Source organism: Anomaloglossus baeobatrachus, chromosome 2 (assembly GCF_048569485.1).
Source record: "Anomaloglossus baeobatrachus isolate aAnoBae1 chromosome 2, aAnoBae1.hap1, whole genome shotgun sequence".
Classification (NCBI taxonomy): domain Eukaryota; kingdom Metazoa; phylum Chordata; class Amphibia; order Anura; family Aromobatidae; genus Anomaloglossus; species Anomaloglossus baeobatrachus.
In genome coordinates this window covers 736,745,108-736,772,865 of record NC_134354.1, presented here as the reverse complement: position 1 = coordinate 736,772,865, position 27,758 = coordinate 736,745,108, and the positions used below count along the sequence as shown (strand labels likewise).

At 50.6% G+C, this 27,758-nt stretch overlaps 1 protein-coding gene across 2 annotated transcripts in view; it reads right to left on the bottom strand.

The window, feature by feature from the left end:
• The window catches only part of SKA3 (spindle and kinetochore associated complex subunit 3), a 58,678-nt gene that overhangs the window by 2,465 nt on the left and 28,455 nt on the right, over positions 1 to 27,758 (bottom strand). Inside the window, exons 8-11 of one of the 2 annotated variants that reach the window (XM_075334636.1) lie at positions 19,588 to 19,664; positions 10,721 to 10,905; positions 9,213 to 9,416; positions 1,416 to 1,508 (exon numbers count right to left, since the gene is read on the bottom strand). In XM_075334636.1, coding sequence (XP_075190751.1) covers positions 1,416 to 1,508; positions 9,213 to 9,416; positions 10,721 to 10,905; positions 19,588 to 19,664 — 559 coding nt within the window. The remainder of the gene's footprint in view (positions 1 to 1,415; positions 1,509 to 9,212; positions 9,417 to 10,720; positions 10,906 to 19,587; positions 19,665 to 27,758) is intronic. The other variant, XM_075334637.1, reaches the window with a different exon arrangement.

Sequence of the window (27,758 nt, the reverse complement as noted above, 5' to 3'; positions counted from 1 at the left end):
ATGTATCTCTATGCAGCTGACCCGCTCCTGTGAGGAGAGTATGAGTCTGTGACGGGTGATGTACCACAAAACTCATGCGAGGCAATCGCAAGTGGGACACCGGCCTTAGGGTTCGGTTCCATTTGCGTTTTGCACGGACGAGTGCAATCCAAATGAACATAGTGTAAAACTATGGGGCAGTGTCCATCTGCGATTTATTTCTCATGTTATAGCGGCATGCGGAATGAATCGCAGCATGCTATGTTTGGCAGCGAGTCTCGGCTCACACACCCCCATACAAGTCTATGGGTGCATTTGAAACATCGGGATGCACTCGCATGTCATCCGACTGCAGTGCAATATACGTAGAGACAGGCAGAAGAGGAGATTGGGAGAAAGTGCTCCCTCTCTCTTCTCCGCAGCATGGGAAGCTATATGCTAGTGGAACCGTACCCTTAGATGGCTTTGCAGTGCACACGCTTGACTGCAGCTCCATTCATCCTCTATGGGGCTTTCGAGTGCTACGGTCGGATTTTTTTACTAGTCGCTCGATAGAGAATGAATGGGGCAGAAGTCGGACGTCAATCCTGTGGCTCCATTTCATAATGGGGAGAAAAATTCCTTGTTGTGGCTCAAAGTTTCCATTCAGATGTTACTTCACAATTGGACTTGAAAAACATCATAAAATTTTTTGCAAAATATATAAAAAAAAAACAAAAAAAAACACAACCAAAACCGTGTGTGACTAAGGGCAGCTTTGCACACTACGACATCGCAGGTGTGATGTCGGTGGGGTCAAATCGAAAGTGACGCACATCCGGCGTCACTTGCGATGTCGTAGTGTGTAAATCCTAGATGATACGATGAACGAGCGCAAAAGCGTCGTTATCGTATCATCGTTGCAGCCTCCGACATTTCCATAATGCCGGTGCCACGACAGGTACGATGTTGTTCCTCGTTCCTGCGGCAGCACACATCGCTCTGTGTGAAGCTGCAGGAGCGAGGAACATCTCCTTACCTGCCGCCGGCCACAACGCGAAAGGAAGGAGGTGGGCGGGATGTTTACATCCTGCTCATCTCCGCCCCTCCGCCGCTATTGGCCGCCTGCCGTGACGTCACTATGACACCGCACGACCCACCCCCTTAGGAAGGAGGCGGGTCGCCGGCCAGAGCGACGGTCGCAGGGCAGGTGAGTGCATGTGAAGCTGGCGTAGTGATAATTTTCGCTACGCCAGCTATCACACGATATCGTACCTGCGACGGGGGCGGGGACTATCGCGTGCGACATCGCAGCATCGGCTTGCAATGTCGTAACGTGCAAAGCCCGCCTAAGACTGAACTTTGCAGGAACGAAGTTTGAAAAATTTGCCCAACTTGATCAATTTTCACTGCAGCTTATTAACTACACCAATAATAAAACACAGCAGGGCAGAAACCTGTGAAATAGACGTCATCTCCGGACGCGTGGGTGTCCACAACAGCTTTTCATACTCTGACACTTTGGGAGGAGAGGCCAGCTTCACATTGTACTGGGGAGAATAAAAAAAAAAACAAAAAAAACTTTTTACAGCATATTACCCGGCACCTTGGGAATGAATGTAACACACTATTCGTCTCTGTACATGATATGCAAACCGGGAAATACTGTGCTGTATCGTCTAATCATTGATCTGCAAGTCAACTAATTTATAGGGGATCTCAGCAGATTTCACAATTCAAACTGCATGCAATTATTAAAATAGATCTCTGGGATCTGATAAGACTGGTGTAGTTAGTTTAAAACCCATGTCACAATGGCCGTGTAATTCTTTTTGAACGTTCTGTTCCCTAGAAGTCAAATGTGTTATTAATGGGATTTTTTGTGATCGTCCACGATTAAAAATTCATAAGGAAAAAACAAAACCACAAGAGTAATTGGAAACTAAGCTGAATGCAATCCTCTATCAGACAACACTAGAAGTAGCAGTGGGATGTTCCTAACACACCTAGACTCCTCGTCACTGCCGGAGAAACTTGCTACACCTCGAAGATAGAAGAAGGGAATTTTGTTTACTTACCGTAAATTCCTTTTCTTCTAGCTCCAATTGGGAGACCCAGACAGTGGGTGTATAGCTACTGCCCTCTGGAGGCCGCACAAAGAACTACACTTAAAAGTGTAAGGCCCCTCCCCTTCTGGCTATACACCCTCCCGTAGGAGTACAGATTCCTCAGTTTTAGTACCAAAGCAAGAAGGAGGAAAGCCAAAAACAGTTTCAAAAACAAATTCAATCCGATAACACGATCGGAGAACTTAAGAAACAACATGAACAACATGTGCACCCGAAAAAACGAAACCCTAAGAACAAATAGGGCGGGTGCTGGGTCTCCCAATTGGAGCTAGAAGAAAAGGAATTTACGGTAAGTAAACAAAATTCCCTTCTTCTTTTTCGCTCCTAATTGGGAGACCCAGACAGTGGGACGTCCAAAAGCAGTCCCTGGGTGGGTAAAAAGATACCACATGAACGGGCTGTCAGACAGCCTCTTCCTACAGGTGGGCCACCGCCGCCTGAAGGACCTGTCTACCTAGGCTGGCATCTGCCGAAGCGTAGGTATGCACTTGATAGTGTTTGGTAAACGTGTGCAGACTCGACCAGGTAGCCGCCTGGCACACTTGCTGAGCCGTAGCCTGATGCCGTAATGCCCAGGACGCACCCACGGCTCTGGTAGAATGGGCCTTCAGTCCAGATGGAATCGGAAGCCCAGCAGAACGGTATGTGTGAAGAATTGGTTCCTTGATCCACCGCGCCAGGGTGGATTTGGAAGCTTGCGATCCCTTATGCTGACCAGCGACTAGGACAAAGAGCGCATCCGAACGGCGTAGAGCCGCCGTGCGAGAAATGTAAATCCTGAGTGCTCTCACCAGGTCCAACAGATGTAAACCCTTTTCAAATTGGTGAACTGGATGCGGACACAAAGATGGTAAGGTGATATCCTGATTGAGATGAAAGGAAGAAACCACCTTGGGAGAAAACTCTGGAATTGGACGCAGTACTACCTTGTCTTGGTGAAACACCAGGAAGGGAGATTTGCAAGATAACGCCGCTAGCTCGGACACTCTTCGAAGAGACGTGACCGCCACAAGAAAAACCACCTTTTGTGAAAGCCGAGAAAGGGGAACCTCTTTCAAAGGCTCGAAAGGCGGCTTCTGGAGAGCAATGAGAACCTTGTTCAGATCCCAGGGTTCCAATGGCCGTCTGTAAGGAGGAACGATATGACAAACTCCTTGGAGAAACGTGCGTACTTTAGAAAGCTGTGCCAAGCGCTTCTGAAAGAATACGGATAGCGCGGAGACTTGACCCTTAAGAGAGCTAAGCGACAAACCTTTTTCCAACCCAGACTGCAGGAAGGAAAGAAAAATTGGCAATGCAAATGGCCAGGGAGAAAACCCTTGAGCCAAGCACCACGCTAAGAATATCTTCCACGTTCTGTGATAGATCTTAGCTGAGGATGGTTTTCTAGCCTGTCTCATTGTGGCAACAACCTCCTGAGATAAACCTGAGGCCGCTAGGATCCAGGACTCAATGGCCACACAGTCAGGTTCAGGGCCGCAGAATTCAGATGGAAAAACGGCCCTTGAGACAGCAAATCTGGACGGTCTGGTAGTGTCCACGGTTGGCCTACCGTGAGATGCCACAGATCCGGGTACCACGACCTTCTTGGCCAATCTGGAGCGACGAGTATGGCTCGATGGCAGTCGGACCTGATTTTCCGGAGAACTCTGGGTAACAATGCTAGAGGTGGGAACACATAGGGGAGTCGGAATTGCGACCAATCCTGAACCAAGGCGTCTGCCGCCAGTGCTCGGTGATCGTGAGACCGTGCCATGAAAACTGGGACCTTGTTGTTGTGCCGTGACGCCATCAGATCGACGTCCGGCGTCCCCCAGCGGCAACAGATCTGCTGAAACACGTCCGGGTGAAGGGACCATTCTCCTGCGTCCATGCCCTGGCGACTGAGAAAGTCTGCTTCCCAGTTTTCCACGCCTGGGATGTGAACTGCGGATATGGTGGACGCTCTGCTTTCCACCCACGTCAAAATCCGTTGGACTTCTTGAAAAGCTTGGCGACTGCGTGTTCCCCCTTGGTGGTTGATGTAAGCCACCGCCGTAGAATTGTCCGACTGAATCCGAATCTGCTTGCCTTCCAGCCATTGTTGGAAGGCTCGCAGGGCAAGATAGATTGCTCTGATTTCCAGAACATTGATCTGCAGGGTGGACTCTTCCAGAGTCCACATCCCCTGAGCCCTGTGGTGGAGATACACCGCTCCCCACCCTGATAGGCTCGCATCCGTCGTGACCACTGCCCAGGACGGGGGAAGGAACGACTTTCCCTGTGACAATGAGGTGGGGAGAAGCCACCAACGGAGAGAGTCCTTGGCAGTCTGAGAGAGGGAGACAGTCCTGTCGAGGGACGTCGATTTCCCGTCCCATTGGCGTAGAATGTCCCATTGTAGAGGGCGCAGATGAAACTGCGCGAACGGGACTGCCTCCATTGCTGCTACCATCTTTCCTAGGAAATGCATGAGGCGCCTCAGTGAGTGCGACTGGCTCTGAAGGAGAGATTGCACTCCAGTCCGTAGCGAGCACTGCTTGTCCAGTGGAAGCTTCACTATCGCTGATAGAGTATGAAACTCCATGCCAAGATAAGTCAGAGATTGGGTCGGGGTTAGATGAGACTTTGGAAAGTTGATAATCCACCCGAAACTCTGGAGAGTGTCTAGTGCCACCTTCAGACTGTGTTGGCATGCCTCTTGAGAGGGTGCCTTTATAAGCAGGTCGTCTAGATACGGGATGACCGAGTGACCCTGCGAGTGCAGAACAGCTACTACTGCTGCCATGACCTTGGTGAAGACCCGGGGGGCTGTTGCCAGACCGAAAGGTAACGCTACGAACTGTAGGTGTTCGTCGTGTATGACGAAGCGTAGGAAACGCTGATGCTCTGGTGCGATCGGCACGTGGAGATACGCATCCTTGATATCTATTGATGCTAGAAAATCTCCTTGAGACATTGAGGCTATGACGGAGCGTAGGGATTCCATCCGGAACCTCCTGACTTTTACGTGTCTGTTGAGCAACTTTAGATCCAGGACGGGCCGATACGATCCGTCCTTTTTTGGGACCACAAACAGATTGGAGTAAAAACCGTGACCTTGTTCCTGAAGCGGGACGGAGGTCACCACTCCTTCCGCCTTTAGAGCGGCCACCGCCTGCAACAGAGCATCGGCTCGGTCTGGTGGTGGAGAAGTTCTGAAGAAACGAGTTGGCGGACGAGAACTGAACTCTATCCTGTACCCGTGAGACAGAATATCCCTCACCCAACGGTCTTTGACGTGTGACAGCCAGATGTCGCCAAAGTGGGAAAGCCTCCCACCGACCGCGGGTGTGGGAATCGGAGACCGCAAGTCAGGAGGACGCAGTCTTGGCAACGGTTCCTCCGGCTGTCCTTTTTGGGCGTGACTGAGACCTCCAAGAATCTGAGCGTCTCTGGTCCTTTTGAGTCTTTTTTGACGAGGCGAATTGGGACCTGCCCGGTCCTCGAAAGGACCGATAACCAGACTGACCCTTCCTCTGTTGGGGTCTGTTTTGTCTGTGTTGCGGTAAGGATGAGTCCTTACCCTTGGAGTGTTTGATGATTTCATCCAAACGCTCTCCAAACAATCGGTCACGAGAAAAAGGCAAATTGGTTAAGCACTTCTTGGAATGAGAATCTGCTTTCCAATGTCTCAACCACAGGGCCCTACGCAAAACAACGGAGTTGGCTGACGCCACTGCCGTGCGGCTTGTAGCGTCAAGAACAGCATTAATCGCGTACGACGCGAATGCCGCCATTTGCGAGGTCAATGGTGCTACCTGCGGGGCACATGCACGTGTGACGGAGTCAACTCGCGCAAGCCCGGCTGAGATAGCTTGGAGTGCCCATACGGCCGCAAAAGAAGGCGCTAATGACGCTCCAATCGCTTCATAGATGGATTTCAGCCAGAGCTCCATCTGCCTGTCAGTGGCATCTTTAAGTGCCGCTCCATCTTCAACTGCAACCAAGGATCTAGCTGCAAGCCTGGAAATTGGAGGATCCACTTTTGGACACTGGGTCCAACCCTTGACCACCTCAGGGGGAAAAGGATAGCGTGTATCTTTAAGCCGTTTAGGAAAACGCCTTTCAGGATAAGCGTGGGGTTTCTGGATTGCGTCTCTAAAGTCAGCGTGGTCCAGAAAAGTGCTTAAAGTACGCTTAGGGTATCTGAAATGGATTCTCTCGTGCTGCGAAGCTGACTCCTCCACAAGAGGAGCTGGTGGGGAAATATTTAACATCTTATTGATGTTAAATATAAGATCATTAACTATGGCGTCACCATCTGGTGTATCTAGATTGAGAGCGGTCCCAGGATCAGAATCCTGATCAGTTACGTCCGCCTCATCACCCATAGATTCATCTCGCTGGGATCCTGACCATTGAGATGAATGTGAAGGCCCGTCATAGCGAGCCCGCTTAGGCTGCCCGGGGCCATCGTCCGAGTCAGAGTCTTCACCCTGAGGTGTATATGCCCGTCCCGGAGCTTGGAGCTGAGGGGGACCAGGGGGCAATGATTGCACAGTGTCCGTGGCCTGAAGTACAGGCCTAGCTCGCAATGTGTCAAGAATTTGTGACATAGTGAGAGACATTCTGTCAGCAAAAGCTGCAAACTCAGTTCCTGTCACCTGGACAGCATTCACAGGTGGTACACCCTGGGTCACGTCCAGCAGAGGTCCCGACTGTGCAAGCGCCGCAGGGGCCGAGCACTGCACACAATGGGGGTCCGTGGAGCCTGCCGGTAGAAAAGTCCCACAAGCGGTGCAGGAAGCATATAATGTCTGTGCCTTGGCACCCTTGCGTTTTACGGACGACATGTTGCTGGCTCTCTGCAATGTGAGAGAGTCTATAGCCAAAGGGCGACCAGCGCTATGCAATACAAAGTATTTGTAGAAACAAAATACTAAGAATAATACTGGCACAAGAGGGGGCTTACCGCCCGCTGAATAGCGGGTAAGAGGCTGCAGATTCCCTGTCTGGGTCTCCCCGGCTCCCCTCTGCAGCTCAGCGTGTCAGCAGGAATGGCTGCCGGCGTCTGTGGAGAGGGGCGGTCCGTGGGAGTTCCCAAACAAAAGTGCGGGAAACAGTGTCCCCTCTGTGCCGATTGTGAGGGCTGGAGTATGTAAAAACGACTCCAGCCCTCAGCGCTGATGCACTGGCCAGCGTCCCGCCCCTCTCCTGACTGGCAGGTCTGGGGGCGGGAACGAACGGAAGCAGGCCGCAAAAGCCGGGGACTCGAGTTATCAGCGCGGCCGCCGTAAAAGCGCGGGCCGCGCTGAAGTCCCCGGCGCACCACAAGTGTCAGCCGCGCCGCAGTCCCAGCGGCCGGCATGACCGTTCCTAGACGTGGCCAGCGTCCCGCCCCTCTCCTGACTGGCAGGTCCGGGGGCGGGAACGAACGGAAGCAGGCCGCAAAAGCCGGGGACTCGAGTTATCAGCGCGGCCGCCGTAAAAGCGCGGGCCGCGCTGAAGTCCCCGGCGCACCACAAGTGCCAGCCGCGCCGCAGTCCCAGCGGCCGGCGCGACCGTTTCCCACTAGTGTGCCTGCTTCAGCGAAGCTGAATGAGGCCTGGCACAAGCGCCGTAGCGCTGATGTCCCCCGGCGCACTACAACACCCAGCAAGCTGCGGTGTGAGCGCCAAATGCACGGGGACACAGAGTACCTTGAGGAAGCAGGGCCATGTCCCTGATGTACTCCGCTCCATCCAGCATCTTCTCCAGGGGCTGTAGATGGAGCACGGTCTCAGTGCCTGGAGACCGGTAAATCCCACTTCACCCAGAGCCCTGTAAAAAGGGATGGGGAAGGAATCAGCATGTGGGCTCCTGCCGCCGTACCCGCAATGGGTACCTCAACCTTACAAACACCTCCGACATACAGTGGGGTGAGAAGGGAGCATGCTGGGGACACTATATGTGTCCTCTTTTCTTCCATCCGATATAGTCAGCAGCTGCTGCTGACTAAAAACAATGGAGCTATGCGTGCGTGTCTGACCTCCTTGCGCACAAAGCTAAAACTGAGGAATCTGTACTCCTACGGGAGGGTGTATAGCCAGAAGGGGAGGGGCCTTACACTTTTAAGTGTAGTTCTTTGTGCGGCCTCCAGAGGGCAGTAGCTATACACCCACTGTCTGGGTCTCCCAATTAGGAGCGAAAAAGAAATGAGGACTCCTAACTTGCCTCAAAGGAGTCCCCAAAGAAATAGCAAGCCCCCAACATGCAACGGTGATGTAAGAAAACTCAATACAAAGATAGAAAATATAGAGGACCGATTTAGCTAGATAGAACAGGACAGGAAAGATAACTGATTGTAGCCAGCAAAAAAAACCCTGCAAAAAATACCACACTCCCGATAGGAAAAAAAATACTAAGACCACACGGTCTCTCCCCTATTATAATCAGGTACTCTTGTGCCAGACACTTTAAAACAAAAGTGCAGGTATAATGAGAAGAAACAAAATGACAGAACAAACAATATTCTAAAGTGCAAATAATCCAAACATGAAGAGGGTGCAAGCTCCCTTTCTTGCTGGAGGGGACTGCCCTGCTCACAAAAGCAGAGACAGATTCTTATATACAAGAAACCAAACACAGAACCAAATAGAATAAGCAGAAACATCCTTAAGTGCAATGTCAGCAATTAAGCACAGAAACTAGTAAACTTATCTGGAGTAGATTCAGGCACAGAATAAATGGGAGAAACTGAAGGGAAAACTCCCAGCCATCTTCAGAAGCAGCAGGAAACAGTCATCACCGACGGCCGCCAGGCAGAAAGTGCCCTCCTAAATACACTAGGCTGATCTGCAACAGGACTTCCTGAATTCCTAATTAATTCCACCACCTGTGTGAGTCACAGATTCAGACTGAGCTTCATTACCATTCCTGGCCACCAGAGGGAGCTCCCACCAGTACCCACTCTGATGACATTCACAACACAAATGAGTCCAGTTTCACCTGGATTCATAAAATGCTCATTTTATTATGCAGATTATACAGCCATTCTGACTGATGTTTTCCACCAGCTTGATCAGGTGTAAGACATCTTGAATGAGTTTGTCAACTTTTATTGTAAACTCCAGTCTCTGATCCCCTTTAATTTAATTTTTATGGACATGAGAGAGTGGGGAATACCTTGAGTAGGTCTTCAGTGAAGCAGGAGGTCATTTCTGGACGGGGCGGAGTGCTAATAGGGAACTCTCTGATCTTAGGGGGAGAGGTGGTCTTAGTTGGGTTTTCAAAATAATTATCAGAATGTAGAACTGCGTTAGCAGCTTCTTGTAGGTACAGACAGGAAAGATCAGGCCTTGGAATAGGATCAGTGATGTCCAAAGTTTTCTGAAAGAATTATAAAAGGAGGACGGAAAAAAAAAAAAAAAAAAAAAAAAAAAATCACATTAAGAGCATTACACAATGGAACATTGATTAAACTAGGCAAAATACATAGGGTGAGATGAGACCTAGTTATCAGTATCTGCAGCCCAGTCCCAGCCACTAGGGGTCAGTGTGCTGATGATGGACAGTTTAGGTCAGCAGCACGGTCAGATTGCTGATCCAAATAGCGTTTCCGATAATGTATGAGGGAGCTTTGCCTCTGGAGCCTTGGAAAAGCACAGCAACACTAAAGCTGGCCAGGATTGGTAACCAACAGTGCGCTGCAGTGATCAGCAGACCATGCAATAGCACTGGCCAAGTCCCGAGGCAGCAAAGAATACAATAATACATTAATGGGGTTGTCCACAACTGGGACAACCCCTTCTGATTCCATGTTTCCCCCAGGTAAAATAATAAAGCTTATACTCTCCTCCCATACCGGCGCCGTTCCAGCGGTGCCGCGGCTCATGTGACAATACACGAGCCAGCGTCCAATCAGTACCTGCTTTCTTCTCCCCGCCTGCTCATTAATTAAAGTCCTAAAAAGGGACCCAATCCCCTCTATAACTTACATATACGCAATATAAAATATGGACAGAGGTCATCCTTAAAGGGAACCTGTCACCAGATTTGGTGACTAAACTGCGGCCACCACCACTGGGCTCTTATACACAGCATTCTAACATGCTGTATATAAGAGCAAAGGCAGCTGTGTAGAACGTAAAAATCATTTTATAATACTCACCTAAGGGGAGGTGTAGTGCAGACCGGTCGGAATGGTGTTTCTGTTCTCTGGGTCCGGCGCCACCTCTTTCAGCCATCTTTGTCCTTCTTCTGAAGCCTGGGTGCATGACGCATCCTACGTCATACACATGGGCCAGCATTGAGGTCCTGTGCAGGTGCACTTTGATCTGCCCTGAGCAGGGCAGATCAAAGCATTGTAGTGCCCTGCATGGGACCTCAATGCTGGTTCGTGTGCATGACGCGTCACGAACCTAGGCTTCAAAAGAAGGAGGACAAAGATGGCCGAAAGAGGAGGTGCCGGACCCGGAGAACGGAGACACCCATCCGACCCAAACGTTAGGCAAGTATTATAAAGTGATTTTTACGTTGTACACAGCGGCCTGGGCTCTTATATACAGTATGTTAGATTGCTGTATATAAGAGCTCACTGGTGATGGATGCAGCTTGTTAGGCACAACCTAAGTAAAAGAACAAAAAAAAAAAATGAATGAAACTCCGGTAATAAGCTGAAGGACCAGACTTACTATTGTATCGTTCTTCAGCCACTTTGTCTCAAAACTAGGTATTGGCGGCGTGTCTAAACTCTTCACCACCGAAGTCTCTTTACTTTCTGATGGTTCAGGATCCACAAAGGCTAGGTCTTTCTTCTGCACCTTTAGTCCAGGTGTGCAAAAAGTGGGGGGACGAGGTGAATCCACAACATCTCTGCCTACACAGTAAACATTAGGTTAATTAATTGTCTATTACAGTTGCATTAAGGTGCCTATAAACATTAGATTAACGTTCGTCGAGCCTGCCAATATTGATGGCCTCCACCAACATAATAATGGGTATGGTCTGACTATTCCCAGACAGATAATGGTGGGGACAGAAGGAGTCAGATTTTACACTTCTGAGCCTTATGTTCTGCATGAGATAAGCCCCCGGCAGAGGTGTCTCCTGTATATAGGAGAGGCAGCTATTTAAAGTGAATAAGTGTCATTAATCACCAATTAAATATTTGTTGGAGGATCGGAATTCAAATGTGTGAGTGGATACATTTCCAACTGGGAAAAATAAGTTGGATTCCAAGTCTTGGGATATACAGTGGGTACGGAAAGGACTCAGACCCCTTTATATTTTTGACTATTTCATTGCAGCTATTTTGTAAATTCAAAAAAGTTATTTTTTTTTCCTCATTAATGTACACTCTGCAGCCCATCCTAACAGAAAACAAAAAAAACAAAACTGTAGAAAGTTTTGCAAATGTATTAAACAAGAAAAACTGAAATATCACATGGTCGTAAGTATTCAGACACTCATTTTTAAGTCACATGCTGTCCATTTCCTTGTGATCCTCCTTGAGATGGTTCTACTCCTTCATTGGAGTCCAGCTGTGTTTAATTAAACTGATAGGTGTGCGCCTTTCCAAATCAAGTCCTATCTATATAAGACCTCAGAGCGCATGTCAGACCAAATGAGAATCATGAGGTCAAAGAAACTGCCCAAGGAGCTCAGAGACAGAATTGTGGCAAGGCACAGATCTGGCCAAGGTTACAAAAGAATTTTTGCAGTGCTCAAGGTTCCTATGAGCACAGTGGCCGCCATAATCCTTAAAAGGAAGACGTTTAGGGCCCCCAGAACTCTTCCTAGACCTGGCCGTCCAGCCAAACTGAGCAATCATGGGAGAAGAGCCTTGGTGAGAGAGGTAAAGAAGAACCCCAAGATCACTGTGGCTGAGCTCCAGAGATGCAGTAGGGAGATGGGAGAAAGTTCCACAAAGTCAACTATTACTGCAGCCCTCCACCAGTCGGGCCTTTATAGCAGAGTTTCCCAATGGAAGCCTCTCCGTGTAAGATGTATAAAAGCCCGCATAGAGGTTGCAGAAAAACACATGAAGGACTCCCAGACTATGAGAAATAATATTCTCTGGTCTGATGAGACGAAGATAGAACTTTTTGGTGATAATTCTAAGCTGTATGTGTGGAGAACACCAGGGAGTGCTCATCACCTGCCCAATACAATCCCAACAGTGAAATATGGTGGTGGCAGCATCATGTTATGGGGGTGTTTTTCAGCTGCAGGGACAGGACGACTGGTTGCAATTGAAAGAAAAAAGAGAATTTTGTTTACTTACCGTAAATTCTTTTTCTTATAGTTCCGTAATGGGAGACCCAGACCATGGGGTGTATAGCTTCTGCCTCCGGAGGACACACAAAGTACTACACTAAAAAGTGTAGCTCCTCCCTCCTAGCATATACACCCCCTGGATAACCAAATATAGCCACTTTAGTGCAAAAGCTGAAGGAGGACAGCCACCCACAAGTAGAGATAGAGCAAAAAACCGGAACAACCGGAGCCTCTGTCTACAACAACAGCCGGTGATAACACGCGGAACAAGAAACTGCCAACAGGCAACAGGGAGGGTGCTGGGTCTCCCATTACGGAACTATAAGAAAAAGAATTTACGGTAAGTAAACAAAATTCTCTTTTTCTTCATCGTTCCTTATGGGAGACCCAGACCATGGGACGTCTCAAAGCCGTCCATGGGTGGGAATAAACAGAAAACTGAGAAGTAGGCGAAACCTAACTTCACAAATGGGTGACAGCCGCCTGAAGGATGCGTCTGCCCAAGCTCGCATCTGCCGAAGCATGAGCATGCACTTGGTAGTGCTTCGAAAAGGTATGCAGACTAGACCAAGTGGCAGCCTGACAGACCGGCTGAGCCGTAGCCTGGTGCCGGAAAGCCCAAGAGGCACCGACACCTCTGGTCGAGTGTGCCTTGATCCCCGGCGGGGGAGGCACCTGAGAACACTGGTAGGCATCGGAGATGGCCGACCTAATCCAAAAAGCTAGGGTCGGCTTAGAAGCCGAGAGGCCCTTGCGCCTACCTGAGGTCAGCACAAAAAGAGAGGTGCACCGCCTAAGAGCAGCGGTGCAAGACACATAGATCCGGAGCGCCCGCACCAGATCCAGAGTATGCAACGCTTTTTCAAAGCGATGAACAGGAGCCGGACAAAGGGAAGGCAGGGAAATATCCTGGTTAAGGTGGAAAGGAGATACCACCTTAGGAAGAAAGTCCGGAGTCGGACGGAGAACCACCTTGTCCTGATAAAACACCAAAAAAGGTGACTCCGAACAGAGAGCAGCCAAATCAGAGAGACTCTCCTGAGGGAGGTTATGGCCACTAGAAAGACCACTTTCTGTGAAAGACGAGACAAAGAAACCTCCCTAAGTGGCTCAAAAGGGGGTTTCTGCAAGGCCGTGAGGACCAAATTAAGGTCCCAGGGATCCAAAGGACGCCGGTAAGGCGGAATGATGTGAGATGCGCCCTACATGAAGGTGCACACCTGAGCCAGTCGGGCGATACGCTGCTGGAACAAAACTGACAGAGCCGAGACCTGACCCTTGAGGGAAGGGAGGGATAGTCCTAGCTGCAGACCGGACTGTAAAAAGGACAGAAGGGTCGGCAGGGAAAAAGGCCAAGGAGCATGGCCGGAAGAGCGACACCAGGACAGGAAGATTCTCCAGGTCCTGTGATATATCTTGGCCGAGGAAGACTTCCGAGCCCGAGTCATAGTGGAGATGACTTCAGGAGGGATACCAGAAGTCGTCAAGATCCAGGACTCAAGAGCCACGCCGTCAATCTGAGAGCCGCAGAATTCTGGCGGAAAAACGGACCTTGTGAGAGAAGGTCTGGACGGTCCGGAAGATGCCACGGCACCTCCACGGACAGGTGGAGCAGGTCTGGATACCAAGCTCGCCTGGGCCAGTCTGGAGCAATGAGGATGACCCGACGGCCCTCCATTCTGATCTTGCGCAGGACTCTGGGCAAGAGAGCTAGAGGGGGAAACACGTAAGACAGACTAAACTGGGACCAATCCTGAACCAGCGCGTCCGCTGCAAAGGCCTGAGGATCGTGGGAGCGAGCCACGTAAACCGGAACCTTCTTGTTGTGCCGGGATGCCATTAGGTCCACTTCCGGAGTGCCCCACTTGCGGCAGATTGTCCGAAACACTGCCGGATGCAGAGCCCACTCGCCGCTGTCCACGGTCTGACGGCTGAGATAATCTGCCTCCCAGTTTTCCACGCCTGGGATGTGGACTGCGGATATGGTGGACTTGGAGTCCTCCGTCCACTGAAGGATGCGTTGAACCTCCAACATTGCCAGGCGGCTGCGTGTCCCGCCTTGGTGATTGATGTAGGCAACCGCTGTCGCGTTGTCTGACTGGACTCGAATGTGCCTGCCCGCCAACAGATGGTGAAAGGCTAAGAGAGCTAGAAGCACTGCTCTGATTTCCAGCACATTGATAGAGAGGGCTGATTCGGACTGAGTCCAAGTGCCCTGCGCTCTGTGGTGGAGATATACTGCTCCCCAGCCGACTAGACTGGCATCCGTGGTGAGGATCATCCAGGACGGGGCCAGGAAGGAACGTCCCTGAGACAGAGAGAGGGGCCGAAGCCACCACTGAAGGGAGCCCCTGGTCTGTGGCGACAGAGCCACCAACCTGTGCAAGGAGTAAGTCCGCTTGTCCCAACAGTGGAGAATGTCCAGCTGCAGGGGACGCAGATGGAACTGGGCAAAGGGAACCGCTTCCATTGACGCCACCATCTGACCCAGCACCTGCATTAGGTGCCTGATGGAGTGACGGCGAGACCTCAGTAAAGAGCGCACCGCCAGATGGAGGGACTGCTGTTTGACTAAGGGCAGCTTTACAAGTGCCGGCAAAGTCTCGAACTGCATCCCTAGGTACGTGAGACTCTGGGTCGGAGTCAAAGTGGACTTGGGTAGATTGACAAGCCACCCGAACTGGACTAGAGTGGCGAGAGTGAGAGAGACACTCCGCTGACAGTCTGCACTGGATGAAGCCTTGACTAGAAGGTCGTCCAGGTAAGGAATCACTGCCAACCCCTGGAGGTGCAGAACCGCAACCACTGCTGCCATGACCTTGGTGAATACTCGAGGGGCCGTGGCTAACCCGAAGGGGAGAGCCACGAATTGGAAATGTTCCTCTCAGATTGCAAAACGTAGCCAACGCTGGTGTGAAACTGCAATTGGCACATGCAGATAGGCATCTCTGATGTCGATGGATGCTAGGAAATCTCCTTGGGTCATTGAGGCAATGACTGATCGCAGAGACTCCATGCGAAAATGCCGCACCTGAACATGCTTGTTGAGAAGCTTGAGATCCAGGATGGGCCGGAAGGAACTGTCCTTTTTGGGGACTAGGAAGAGATTTGAGTAGAAACCTCTGAACCGTTCCCATGCGGGAACCGGTACAATTACTCCATTGGCCTGCAAGGATGCCATGACCTGCGAGAAGGTGGCGGCCTTGGAGCAGGGGGGAGTGGACAGAAAAAATCTGTTTGGCGGGCTGGAAGAGAATTCTATCCTGTAGCCGTGGGAGATGATATCCCGCACCCACTGATCGGAGACGTGTTGAAACCACACGTCGCCAAAGTGGGAGAGCCTGCCACCGACCAAGGACGTTGCTGGCGCGGCCAGATAGTCAAGAGGAGGCTGCCTTAGCGGCAGCGGCTCCTGCGGACTTCTGAGGACGCGGCTTCGTGCGCCAGCTGGATTTTCGGTCCTTGGCTGAGTTAGTGGACGAGGCCGAGGGCTTAGAGGATGACCAGTTAGAGGAACGAAAGGAACAAAACCTCGACTGGTTCCTACCCTGGACAGGTTTCCTGGTTTTAGTTTGTGGCAAGGAAGTACTCTTCCCGCCAGTAGCTTCCTTAATGATTTCATCCAGTTGTTCGCCGAACAGCCGGGACCCAGCAAATGGGAGCCCAGCAAGGTACGTCTTGGAAGAAGCGTCTGCTTTCCACTCTCGCAGCCACAAGATCCTGCGGATAGAGAGGGAATTAGCCGAAGCCACCGCCGTGCGGTGAGAAGCCTCCAGAATGGCAGACATGGCATAGGATGAAAAGGCTGAAGCCTGGGAAGTTAAGGCAACCATTTCGGGCATAGAGTCCCTGGTGAGAATGCATCTCCTCTAGAGAAGCAGAGATGGCTTTGAGAGCCCATACTGCTGCAAAAGACGGGGAGAACGAGGCCCCTGCCGCTTCATATACAGATTTGGCCAGAAGGTCAACCTGGCGGTCAGTGGAATCCTTAAGTGAGGTGCCATCAGCCACAGATACAACTGTCCGGGCTGAGATTCTAGACACCGGAGGGTCCACCTTCGGTGAATGAGCCCACTCCTTGACCACGTCTGGTGGAAAGGGAAAACGGTCATCAGAACTACGCTTTGGGAAGCGTTTGTCAGGACAGGCCCTGGGCTTGGTCACAGTGTCCTGAAAACTGGAGTGGTTAAAGAACACACTCCTTGCTCTCTTAGGTTGATGTAAACCGGTGCTTTTCTACCAGAGAGGGTTGTTCATCCGATACTGGTGGATTGAGGTCCAGTACAGAATTAATGGACGCAATCAAATCACTAACATCTGCATCACCTTCGGTGGGATCAATGGGGCACATGGAGGTAGCGTCCGAGCCCACAGTAAAGGCATCCTCCTCGTCCTGTGATTCAGCTCGTGAATCAGAGCCGCGGGACGAGGAAGGAGAGGAACCCCTGCGTCTCCGTTTAGGAGGACGGGGTCTGAGCTCTGTGAGCTCTGCTGAGCGAGCCGTAGCAGCAGAGGCGCCCTGAGAAGGGGGCTGATGCATGCTCAGCAGAGTCCGGAACAACTGTCCCATGCAGTCGGCAAAGGACTGGGAGATAGACTTAGAGAAGGATTCTACCCAAGCCGGGGGTTCAGCCACCGGAGCCGAAGCAGCCAGAGGGACCACTGGGAGTGAGACTCCAGGCTGAGGCACCACCATGTTAGAGCAGGCATCACAATGTGGATATGTGCTCGGTTCAGGCAGTACGAGCTTACATGCAGTGCATATTGAGTACAGCCTTGCAGCCTTGCTCCTTGTGTGAGACATGCTGCTGAAGTGGGAGTAGAATGGCCCCCAGAGTATATAACTAGGTCCACAACCAGAGGTTGTGGCTTACCCGACCGTTTGTGTGCCCTCCAGATCCCACAGACCGGACCCCCAGAGAGATGCTGCAGGCAGCTCCAATCAGTGTGAGAACGCTGATAAAATGGCGCCGGAGCGAGGAGAGGGGGCGGGGCCTATCTCAAAGAGCGGGATCCGGAGGGCAAAGGAGGTATACAGGGGAGGGAATCTTTCCTCAGAGAGGAGTGTCCCTTCCCTGTGCTGAACAGCCGCTGGGCGGAGCCACACTGTCCCCCTGCATGATTGGCATGCAGGGGCAGTGAAAACGAAAGTAGGCCTCAGACGAAGACAGGGCCTAAATTTAATAATGCGGCCGGCGCGCAGGCACCATCGGCGCGGTTCTCCGGTGAAAACCAGAGAACCGGCCGGAAAGTCAGCATAGTTTTACAGCACACTCTCCCCCACAATAAAGTACAAGGGACCCCCTGATAACCACGTCTCAGATACTTAGCTTGTGAGACGCAGGGCCAGGTCCCTGAGGGATGAGTGCTCCGTCCGGCAGGATCCAAAAGGGGCTGCGGATGGAGACCGGTCTCCTGCAAGGCAGTGAGAACCGTGCTGGCTCCCACTTCAAGCCAGAGCCCGAGGGATGGTGAAGGAGCGCGGCATGTAAGGCTCCAGCCCTGAAATCAACCTTAACAACACCGCCGACACAGTGGGGTGAGAAGGGACATGCCGGGAGTCCAGGCTTGGACCCACTTTTCTTCAAACTCTTTTCAAAAATCAAAAACAGATGAGGATGCATGTGTGGATGTGTGCCTCCTGAACACAAAGCATTGAACTGGCTATATTTGGTTATCCAGGGGGTGTATATGCTAGGAGGGAGGAGCTACACTTTTTAGTGTAGTACTTTGTGTGTCCTCCGGAGGCAGAAGCTATACACCCCATGGTCTGGGTCTCCCATAAGGAACGATGAAGAAAATGAATGCGGCCAAGTACAGAGATATCCTGGAAGAAAACGTATTCCAGAGTGTCCTGGACCTCAGACTTGGCTGAGGTTCACCTTCCAACAAGACAATGACCCTAAGCACACAGCTAAAATAACAAAGGAGTGGCTTCAGAACAACTCTGTGGCCATTCTTGACTGGCCCAGCCAGAGCCGTGACCTAAACCGAATTGAGCATCTCTGGAGAGACCTGAAAATGGCTGTCCACCAACATTCACCATCCAACCTGACGGAACTGGAGAGGATCTGCAAGGAAGAATGGCAGAGGATCCCCAAATCCAGGTGTGAAAAATGTGTTGCATCATTCCCAAGAAGACTCATGGCTGTACTAGCTCAAAAGGGGGCTTCTACTCAATACTGAGGAAAGGGTCTGAATACTTCTGACCATATGATTTCAGTTTGTCTTTATTAAATTTACAAAAATTTCTACATTTTTTTTTTCTGTCAGGATGGGGTGCAGAGTACACAATAATGAGTGAAAAAAAAAGAACTTTTTTGAATTTACCAAATGGCTGCAATGAAACAAAGAGTGAAAAATGTAAAGGGGTGTGAATACTTTCTGTACCCACTGTAATTGCACCAGAGGTTTCTCAGTCGCCTACGTCTTTCCACCAATAGCCTGCAAGTCTCAGCTGTGCTCCCCGTCACGCATGTTGTGGCATCTGCCTCCAGACATAGCACATTGTTGGTGAGATCTATCCAGCTCTACACTGGTCATCCTAAAATCTAATGTCAATCTTGGGCTGCTTCAATATTATCACAAGACCCTACCAAGGTCTGTGTCCCTTCATGACGAATATATAAAATTGCATATAATTAAAGGTGGAGTGTAATATGCAGAGACTGTGTTGTATTCTGCGCAAACAACAAAAACTTGGGAGCTTTTGGTTCTAAAGTCTAAAGATTTAGGAGCCAAATGATGATTTTTTATTTAAAATAAATAAATATAAAATGTACTATATCCATAGTTACATAGGTTGAAGAAAGAAGAATAAAATAAAAAAAAAAAAATAATAAAAAAAAAAAGACTCTGGTCCATCTAGTTCACCCTTCCTCCACCAATTCTACATTTTGACTCTAAATCGTTTATATTCAACAATGTTTTGTGTACTGAGGAAATCATCCAGCCCTTTTTTAAAATCTGTTATAGTATCTGCCATCACTACCTCTTGTGGTCGGCATTCCACAGTCTGACTGCTCTAACTGTAAAGAACCCTTTCCTATTTAGCTGCTGGAATCGCTTTTCCTCCACTCGCAGTGTATGCCCCTGGTCCTTCGTATTGTTTTTGGAAGGAATAAGTTATGTGCCAGTCCTTTGTATTCACCAAACATGTATTTATACATATAAGAGGTCTCCTAAGAGCACATATACTAGCTTATGAGCAGCGGTAACAACAGGACTGGGGACTGAACAACTTAAAACTCAAAGCAGATATACAACGCAGGCAGGGACTTACTACTTTGCAGGGACTGATAAACATCAAGGCGATTCTGGTTTCTCTCCTGACTTGAAGAGGTGGCCTCATGTGTCCCACTAAAAAAAAATAAAAAATAAATAAATAAAAAAATAAATAAAATCAACACATTCAGAGAAAGGAATTACTAGTAAATTCCATGGTCCAATTTGGTTATTGTATTTTCTTATTTTATGCTCCATTTAAAGGTAAGGAGCATTATTTGAGACCTAATCTGATTACTTTTTGTTCCTCAAGTTAAAAGTATTGGAAAAAAAAAGAAAAAAAAAAAAAGTTTAGATCACCCTCCCTTTCCTCGGTCAAATATATGAAGCGAAGGAAAAAAAATAAAATAAAAATAAAATATAAACAAAAACCTAGGTTATTGTTTTATCCATAATGTCTGGTCTATCAAAATGAAGGGAATTTTGTTTACTTACCGTAAATTCCTTTTCTTCTAGCTCCAATTGGGAGACCCAGACAATTGAGACCCAGACAATTGGGTGTATAGGCTATGCCTCCGGAGGCCGCACAAAGTATTACACTAAAAGTGTTAAGCCCCTCCCCTTCTGCCTATACACCCCCCGTGCTCCCACGGGCTCCTCAGTTTTGGTGCAAAAGCAAGAAGGAGGAAAAAAATTATAAACTGGTTTAAAGTAAATTCAATCCGAAGGAATATCGGAGAACTGAAACCATTCAACATGAACAACATGTGTACACAAAAAAACAGGGGCGGGTGCTGGGTCTCCCAATTGGAGCTAGAAGAAAAGGAATTTACGGTAAGTAAACAAAATTCCCTTCTTCTTTGTCGCTCCATTGGGAGACCCAGACAATTGGGACGTCCAAAAGCAGTCCCTGGGTGGGTAAATAATACCTCATAATAGAGCCGTAACGGCTCCGTCCTACAGGTGGGCAACCGCCTCCTGAAGGACTCGCCTACCTAGGCTGGCATCCGCCGAAGCATAGGTATGCACCTGATAGTGTTTCGTGAAAGTGTGCAGGCTCGACCAGGTAGCCGCCTGACACACCTGCTGAGCCGTAGCCTGGTGCCTCAAAGCCCAGGACGCACCCACGGCTCTGGTAGAATGGGCTTTGCCCTGAGGGAACCGGAAGCCCAGCAGAACGGTAAGCTTCGAGAATTGGTTCCTTGATCCACCGAGCCAGGGTGGATTTGGAAGCCTGTGACCCTTTACGCTGGCCCGCGACAAGGACAAAGAGTGCATCCGAGCGGCGCAGGGGCGCCGTACGAGATATGTAGAGTCTGAGTGCTCTCACCAGATCTAACAAGTGCAAATCCTTTTCACATTGGTGAACTGGATGAGGACAAAAAGAGGGTAAGGAGATATCCTGATTGAGATGAAAGGGGGATACCACCTTAGGGAGAAATTCCGGAACCGGACGCAGAACCACCTTGTCCTGGTGAAACACCAGGAAGGGGGCTTTGCATGATAGAGCCGCCAGCTCAGACACTCTCCGAAGGGAAGTGACTGCTACTAGGAAAACCACTTTCTGCGAAAGGCGAGCGAGGGAAATATCCCTCATTGGCTCGAATGGTTGTTTCTGAAGAACCATCAGCACCCTGTTCAGATCCCAGGGTTCCAACGGACGTTTGTAAGGAGGAACGATGTGACAAACCCCCTGCAGGAACGTGCGTACCTGTGGAAGCCTGGCCAGGCGCTTCTGAAAAAACACAGAGAGCGCAGAGACTTGCCCCTTATGGGAGCCCTGAAGAAAGGACAGAAAAGTGGGCAAGGCAAATGGCCAGGGAGAAAGACCCCCCGCAGAGCACCACGACAGGAAAATTTTCCACGTTCTGTGGTAGAGCTTGGCGGACGTTGGTTTCCTAGCCTGTCTCATAGTGGCAATGACCTCCTGGGATAATCCTGAAGACGCTAAGATCCAGGACTCAATGGCCACACAGTCAGGTTGAGGGCCGCCGAATTCAGATGGAAAAACGGCCCTTGAGACAGCAAGTCTGGTCGGTCTGGTAGTGCCCACGGTTGGCCGATCGTGAGATGCCACAGATCCGGGTACCACGACCTCCTCGGCCAGTCTGGAGCGACGAGGATGGCGCGGCGGCAGTCGGCCCTGATCTTGCGTAACACTCTGGGCAACAGTGCCAACGGAGGAAACACATAAGGGAGTTGAAACTGCGACCAATCTTGAACTAAGGTGTCTGCCGCCAGAGCTCTGTGATCGTGAGAACGTGCCATGAATGCCGTGACCTTGTTGTTGTGCCGGGACGCCATGAGGTCGACGTCCGGCACCCCCCAGCGGCAACAGATCTCCTGAAACACGTCCGGGTGAAGGGACCATTCCCCTGCGTCCATGCCCTGGCGACTGAGATAATCTGCTTCCCAGTTTTCCACGCCTGGGATGTGAACTGCAGAGATGGTGGAGGCCGTGGCTTCCACCCACATCAAAATCCGCCGGACTTCCTGGAAGGCTTGCCGACTGCGTGTGCCGCCTTGGTGGTTGATGTATACCACCGCTGTGGAATTGTCCGACTGGATTCGGATCTGCTTGCCTTCCAGCCACTGCTGGAACGCTTTCAGGGCAAGATACACTGCCCGTATCTCCAGAACATTGATCTGAAGTGAGGACTCTTGCTGGGTCCACGTACCCTGAGCCCTGTGGTGGAGAAAGACCGCTCCCCACCCTGACAGACTCGCGTCCGTCGTGACCACCTCCCATGATGGGGGTAGGAAGGATTTCCCCTTCGATAATGAAGTGGGAAGAAGCCACCACCGAAGGGAAGCTTTGGTCGCCTGAGAGAGGGAGACGTTCCTGTCGAGGGACGTCGGCTTCCTGTCCCATTTGCGTAGGATGTCCCATTGAAGAGGACGCAGGTGAAACTGCGTGAAAGGGACTGCCTCCATTGCTGCCACCATCTTCCCCAGGAAGTGCATGAGGCGCCTCAAGGGGTGTGCCTGACCTTGAAGGAGAGATTGCACCCCTTTCTGTAGTGAACGCTGCTTGATCAGCGGAAGCTTCACTATCGCTGATAGGGTATGAAACTCCATGCCAAGATATGTCAGCGATTGGGCCGGTGTCAGATTTGACTTTGGAAAATTGATGATCCACCCGAAACTCTGGAGAGTCTCCAGAGTAGCGTCGAGGCTGTGTTGGCATGCCTCTTGAGAGGGTGCCTTGATCAGCAGATCGTCCAAGTAAGGGATCACCGAGTGACCCTGAGAGTGGAGGACCGCTACTACAGTAGCCATAACCTTGGTGAAAACCCGTGGGGCTGTTGCCAGGCCGAACGGCAGTGCCACAAACTGCAGGTGTTCGTCTCCTATGGCGAAGCGCAAGAAGCGCTGGTGCTCTGGAGCAATCGGTACGTGGAGATAAGCATCTTTGATATCGATCGATGCAAGGAAATCTCCTTGGGACATTGAGGCGATGACGGAGCGGAGGGATTCCATCCGGAACCGCCTGGTCTTTACGTGTTTGTTGAGCAGTTTCAGGTCCAGGACAGGACGGAAAGACCCGTCCTTCTTTGGAACCACAAACAGGTTGGAGTAAAAACCGTGACCCTGTTGCTGAAGAGGAACAGGGACCACCACTCCTTTTGCCTTCAGAGTGCCCAGCGCCTGCAGAAGAGCCTCGGCTCGCTCGGGAGGCGGGGATGACCTGAAGAATCGAGTCGGGGGACGAGAGGTGAACTCTATCTTGTAACCGTGAGACAGAATGTCTCTCACCCAACGGTCTTTTACCCTTGGCAGCCAGGTGTCGCAAAAGCGGGAGAGCCTGCCACCGACCGAGGATGCGGATTGAGGAGGCCGAAAGTCATGAGGAAGCCGCTCTGGTAGCGGCACCTCCGGTGGTCTTTTTAGGACGTGACTTAGACCGCCATGAATCGGAGTTCCCTTGATCTTTCTGAGGCCTTTTGGACGAGGAGAATTGGGACCTGCCCGCGCCCCGAAAGGACCGAAACCTCGACTGCCCCCTCCTCTGTTGGGGTATGTTCGGTTTGGGCTGGGGTAAGGATGTATCCTTTCCCTTGGATTGTTTGATGATTTCATCCAAACGCTCACCAAACAATCGGTCGCCAGAAATTGGCAAACTGGTTAAGCGCTTTTTGGAAGCAGAATCTGCCTTCCATTCCCGTAGCCACAAGGCCCTGCGGAGTACCACCGAATTGGCGGATGCAACCGCCGTACGGCTCGCAGAGTCCAGGACAGCATTAATAGCGTAAGACGCAAATGCCGACGTCTTAGAGGTTATGGACGCCACCTGCGGCGCGGACGTGCGTGTGGCTGCGTCAATTTGCGCTTGACCTGCTGAGATAGCTTGTAGCGCCCATACGGCTGCGAATGCTGGGGCAAAAGAAGCGCCGATAGCTTCATAGATGGATTTCAACCAGAGCTCCATCTGCCTGTCAGTGGCATCTTTGAGTGAAGCCCCATGTTCCACTGCAAGTATGGATCTAGCCGCCAGTCTGGAGATTGGAGGATCCACCTTGGGACACTGAGTCCAACCTTTGACCACGTCAGGGGGAAAGGGATAACGTGTATCCTTAAGGCGCTTAGAAAAACGCTTATCAGGACAAGCACGGTGATTCTGGACTGCCTCTCTGAAATCAGAGTGGTCCAGAAACATACTCGGTGTACGCTTGGGAAACCTGAAACGGAATTTCTCCTGGTGAGAAGCTGACTCCTCCACTGGAGGAGCTGAGGGAGAAATATCCAACTTTGATTGATGGACGCAATAAGATCGTTCACTATGGCGTCCCCATCAGGAGTATCAAGATTGAGAGCGGCCTCAGGATCAGAATCCTGATCAGCTGTCTCCGCTTCATCATCCAGAGATTCCCCCCGCTGAGACCCTGAACAATATGAAGATGTCGAGGGAATTTCCCAGCGAGCTCGCTTAGTCGGTCTGGGGCTGGGGTCTGTGTCAGAGACCTCACCCTGGGATCTATGAGACACCCCGGGGGGACCTTGCTGGTCCAACTGAGGGGGGCCAGAAAGCAATGATTCAACAGTGCCCCTGTGCTGAGATACCGGTCTGGATTGCACACAATGAGGGTCAGTGGATCCTGCCGGTAGCGGGGTCGTACATGCGGCGCAGGCAGCATAGCAAGCCTGTGGTTTGGTACCCTGCCTTTTGTGGGCGCCATGCTGTTGTCTTCCCTGAGCAACACAATAGGGTATATAGCCAGAATCAACTGTGCACAATACAGTGTAAAGTATATCTTATAAACATATAATTTAAAATTACACTTCTGCACAAATGGGGCTAGCACCACAGGTGCTGCTTACCACCCGCTTAAAGCGGTTGTGAGGCCACCAGAGTCCCTGCCTGGGTCTGCCAGAATTTGTCCCCCTCTGCAGCGTTCAAGGAGCTGACAGGAATGGCTGCCGGCGTCCTGAGGAGAGGAGGGAGCCGTGGGCGTGACCCAGAAAGTGCGGGAACTGGTGCCCCACTGTGCACAGTGAGAGGGGTGGAGTATGCAAAGCATGCTCCAGCCCTCAGTGCTGCTCGTCCTGTGCAGCGTCCCGCCCTTCCCCTGACTGGCAGGGCTGGGGGCGGGAGGAAAAGAGACTAGGCCGCAAAAGCCGGGGACTCGAGTAATAAGCGCGGCCGCCGTATAAGCGCGGCCGGCGCGGAGGTCCCCGGCGCACTACAAGTCCCAGCCGCGCCGCAGTGTTAACAATGGCAGCAGCGGTCAGCGCGGTAGTCCCCATACACAAACACACTCAGCGACGCTGCAGTGTGTAATGGCACATTTAACACGGTCAGCGCCGCGGTCCCCGTAGCACTAGCACACCCAGCAATGCTGGAGTGTTGCTGTGCGCGGTCCCCACGGGGATACAGAGTACCTCCAAGTAGCAGGGCCATGTCCCTGAACGATACTCGGCTCCTATCCAGCAGAGTCCCCAGGAGCTGTGGATGGAGCACGGCCTCAGTGCCTGGAGACCGATTAGGATCCCACTTCACCCAGAGCCCCAAGGGGGATGGGGAAGGAAAACAGCATGTGGGCTCCAGCCTCCGTACCCGCAATGGATACCTCAACCTTAACAACACCGCCGACAAGAGTGGGGTGAGAAGGGAACATGCTGGGGGCCCTATATGGGCCCACTTTTCTTCCATCCGACATAGTCAGCAGCTGCTGCTGACTAATCTGTGGAGCTGTGCGTGCATGTCTGCCTCCTTCGCACAAAGCAAAAAAACTGAGGAGCCCGTGGGAGCACGGGGGGTGTATAGGCAGAAGGGGAGGGGCTTTACACTTTTAGTGTAATACTTTGTGCGGCCTCCGGAGGCATAGCCTATACACCCAATTGTCTGGGTCTCAATTGTCTGGGTCTCCCAATGGCGCGACAAAGAAATATAGTTATTAAACCGTATTTAGAAAAAAAAAAAAAAAAATCTAAGACATAAAATCGTGATGGTTTTGATCCAGTACATCCAGTCCAGCAACCTCATACGGCTATGGGGATGGAAAAAAGTTATGCTTCTTGTAAGCAGGGTAAGAAAAAAGTGAAAGCACAAAAACACGATGGCCATCGATACTGCCTCTTTTTACCACACAATTTCACTGAAAATAGATACAATTAGTTACCTAAGAGGGTAAGTAAACCTGCTAGGGTATGTTACTATTAAAACATAACTTATTTCCTAATAAATATAAATGAACTCAAAGTCTATTATGTATAAAATAACGCTGAGAGCTCCATTTACTAAGAAATAGAAGTTATGCCTTAATATTAAAAGGAATCTGTCAGCAGGTTTTTGCTATGTAAGCTGAAGCCAGCATGCTGCACGGGTTAACAGAGAATTCAGGGATTCCTCTCTTGTCATAGTCCGATCTGTGGTGTATTGGCAATGTTTGGTTAAGCAGCAGGACACTTCTCATTACTTGGACTACAAAGACAAGCACATCGCAGTCCGGCACGTCCCCTCCTCCGATTCTATATTGACAGCGAGGTGTCAATCTCTATACAGAGCCGGATGTGGGCGGGACAGCTCTCAGCTCTGCTACATGGCTAAATCTAAAAAAAAGAGAATTTTGTTTACTTACCGTAAATTCTTTTTCTTCTAGTTCCGTATTGGGAGACCCAGACCATGGGTGTTTAGCTTCTGCCTCCGGAGGACACACAAAGTACTACACTTAAAAGTGTAGCTCCTCCCTCTGAGCTTATACACCCCCTGGTGAGCAGACCCAGCCAGTTTAGTGCAAAAGCTGAAGGAGAATAGCCACCAACAAGTAAAACAGAGCAAGAACCGGAACAACCGGAGACTCTGTTCACGACAACAGCCGGTGAAAACACGCGGAACAAGAAATTGCCAACAGACAACAGGGAGGGAGCTGGGTCTCCCAATACGGAACTATAAGAAAAAGAATTTACGGTAAGTAAACAAAATTCTCTTTTTCTTTATCGTTCCTTTGGGAGACCCAGACCTTGGGACGTCTCAAAGCAGTCCCTGGGTGGGAAATAAACCGAAAAAACTAAGAAGTAGGCAGAACCTAACTTCACAAATGGGCGACAGCCGCCCGAAGGATACGTCTGCCCAAGCTCGCATCTGCCGAAGCATGAGCATGCACTTGGTAGTGCTTTGAAAAGGTATGCAGGCTAGTCCAAGTGGCAGCCTGACAGACTTGTTGAGCCGTAGCCTGGTGCCTGAAAGCCCAAGAGGCACCGACAGCTCTGGTCGAGTGTGCCTTGATCCCCGGCGGGGGAGGCACCTGAGAACACTGGTAGGCGTCCGAAATGGTCGACCTAATAGAACGGGCTAAGGTCGGCTTAGAAGCAGAGAGGCCATTGCGCCGACCTGTGGTTAGCACAAAAAGAGAAGTGCACCGCCTAAGAGCAGCGGTGCGAGACAGATAGATCTGGAGAGCACGCACCAGATCCAGAGTATGCAGCGCTTTTTCAAAGCGATGAACAGGAGCCGGACAAAAGGAAGGTAGGGTAATGTCCTGGTTAAGGTGGAAAGGAGATACCACCTTAGGAAGAAAGTCCGGAGTCGGACGGAGAACCACCTTGTCTTGATGAAAAACCAAAAAAGGTGACTCCGAAGAGAGCGCAGCCAAATCGGAGACTCTCCTGAGGGAAGTTATGGCCACCAGAAAGGCCACTTTCTGTGAAAGACGAAACAAAGAAACCTCCCTAAGAGGCTCAAAGGGGGGTTTCTGCAAAACCGTGAGAACCAAATTAAGGTCCCAGGGA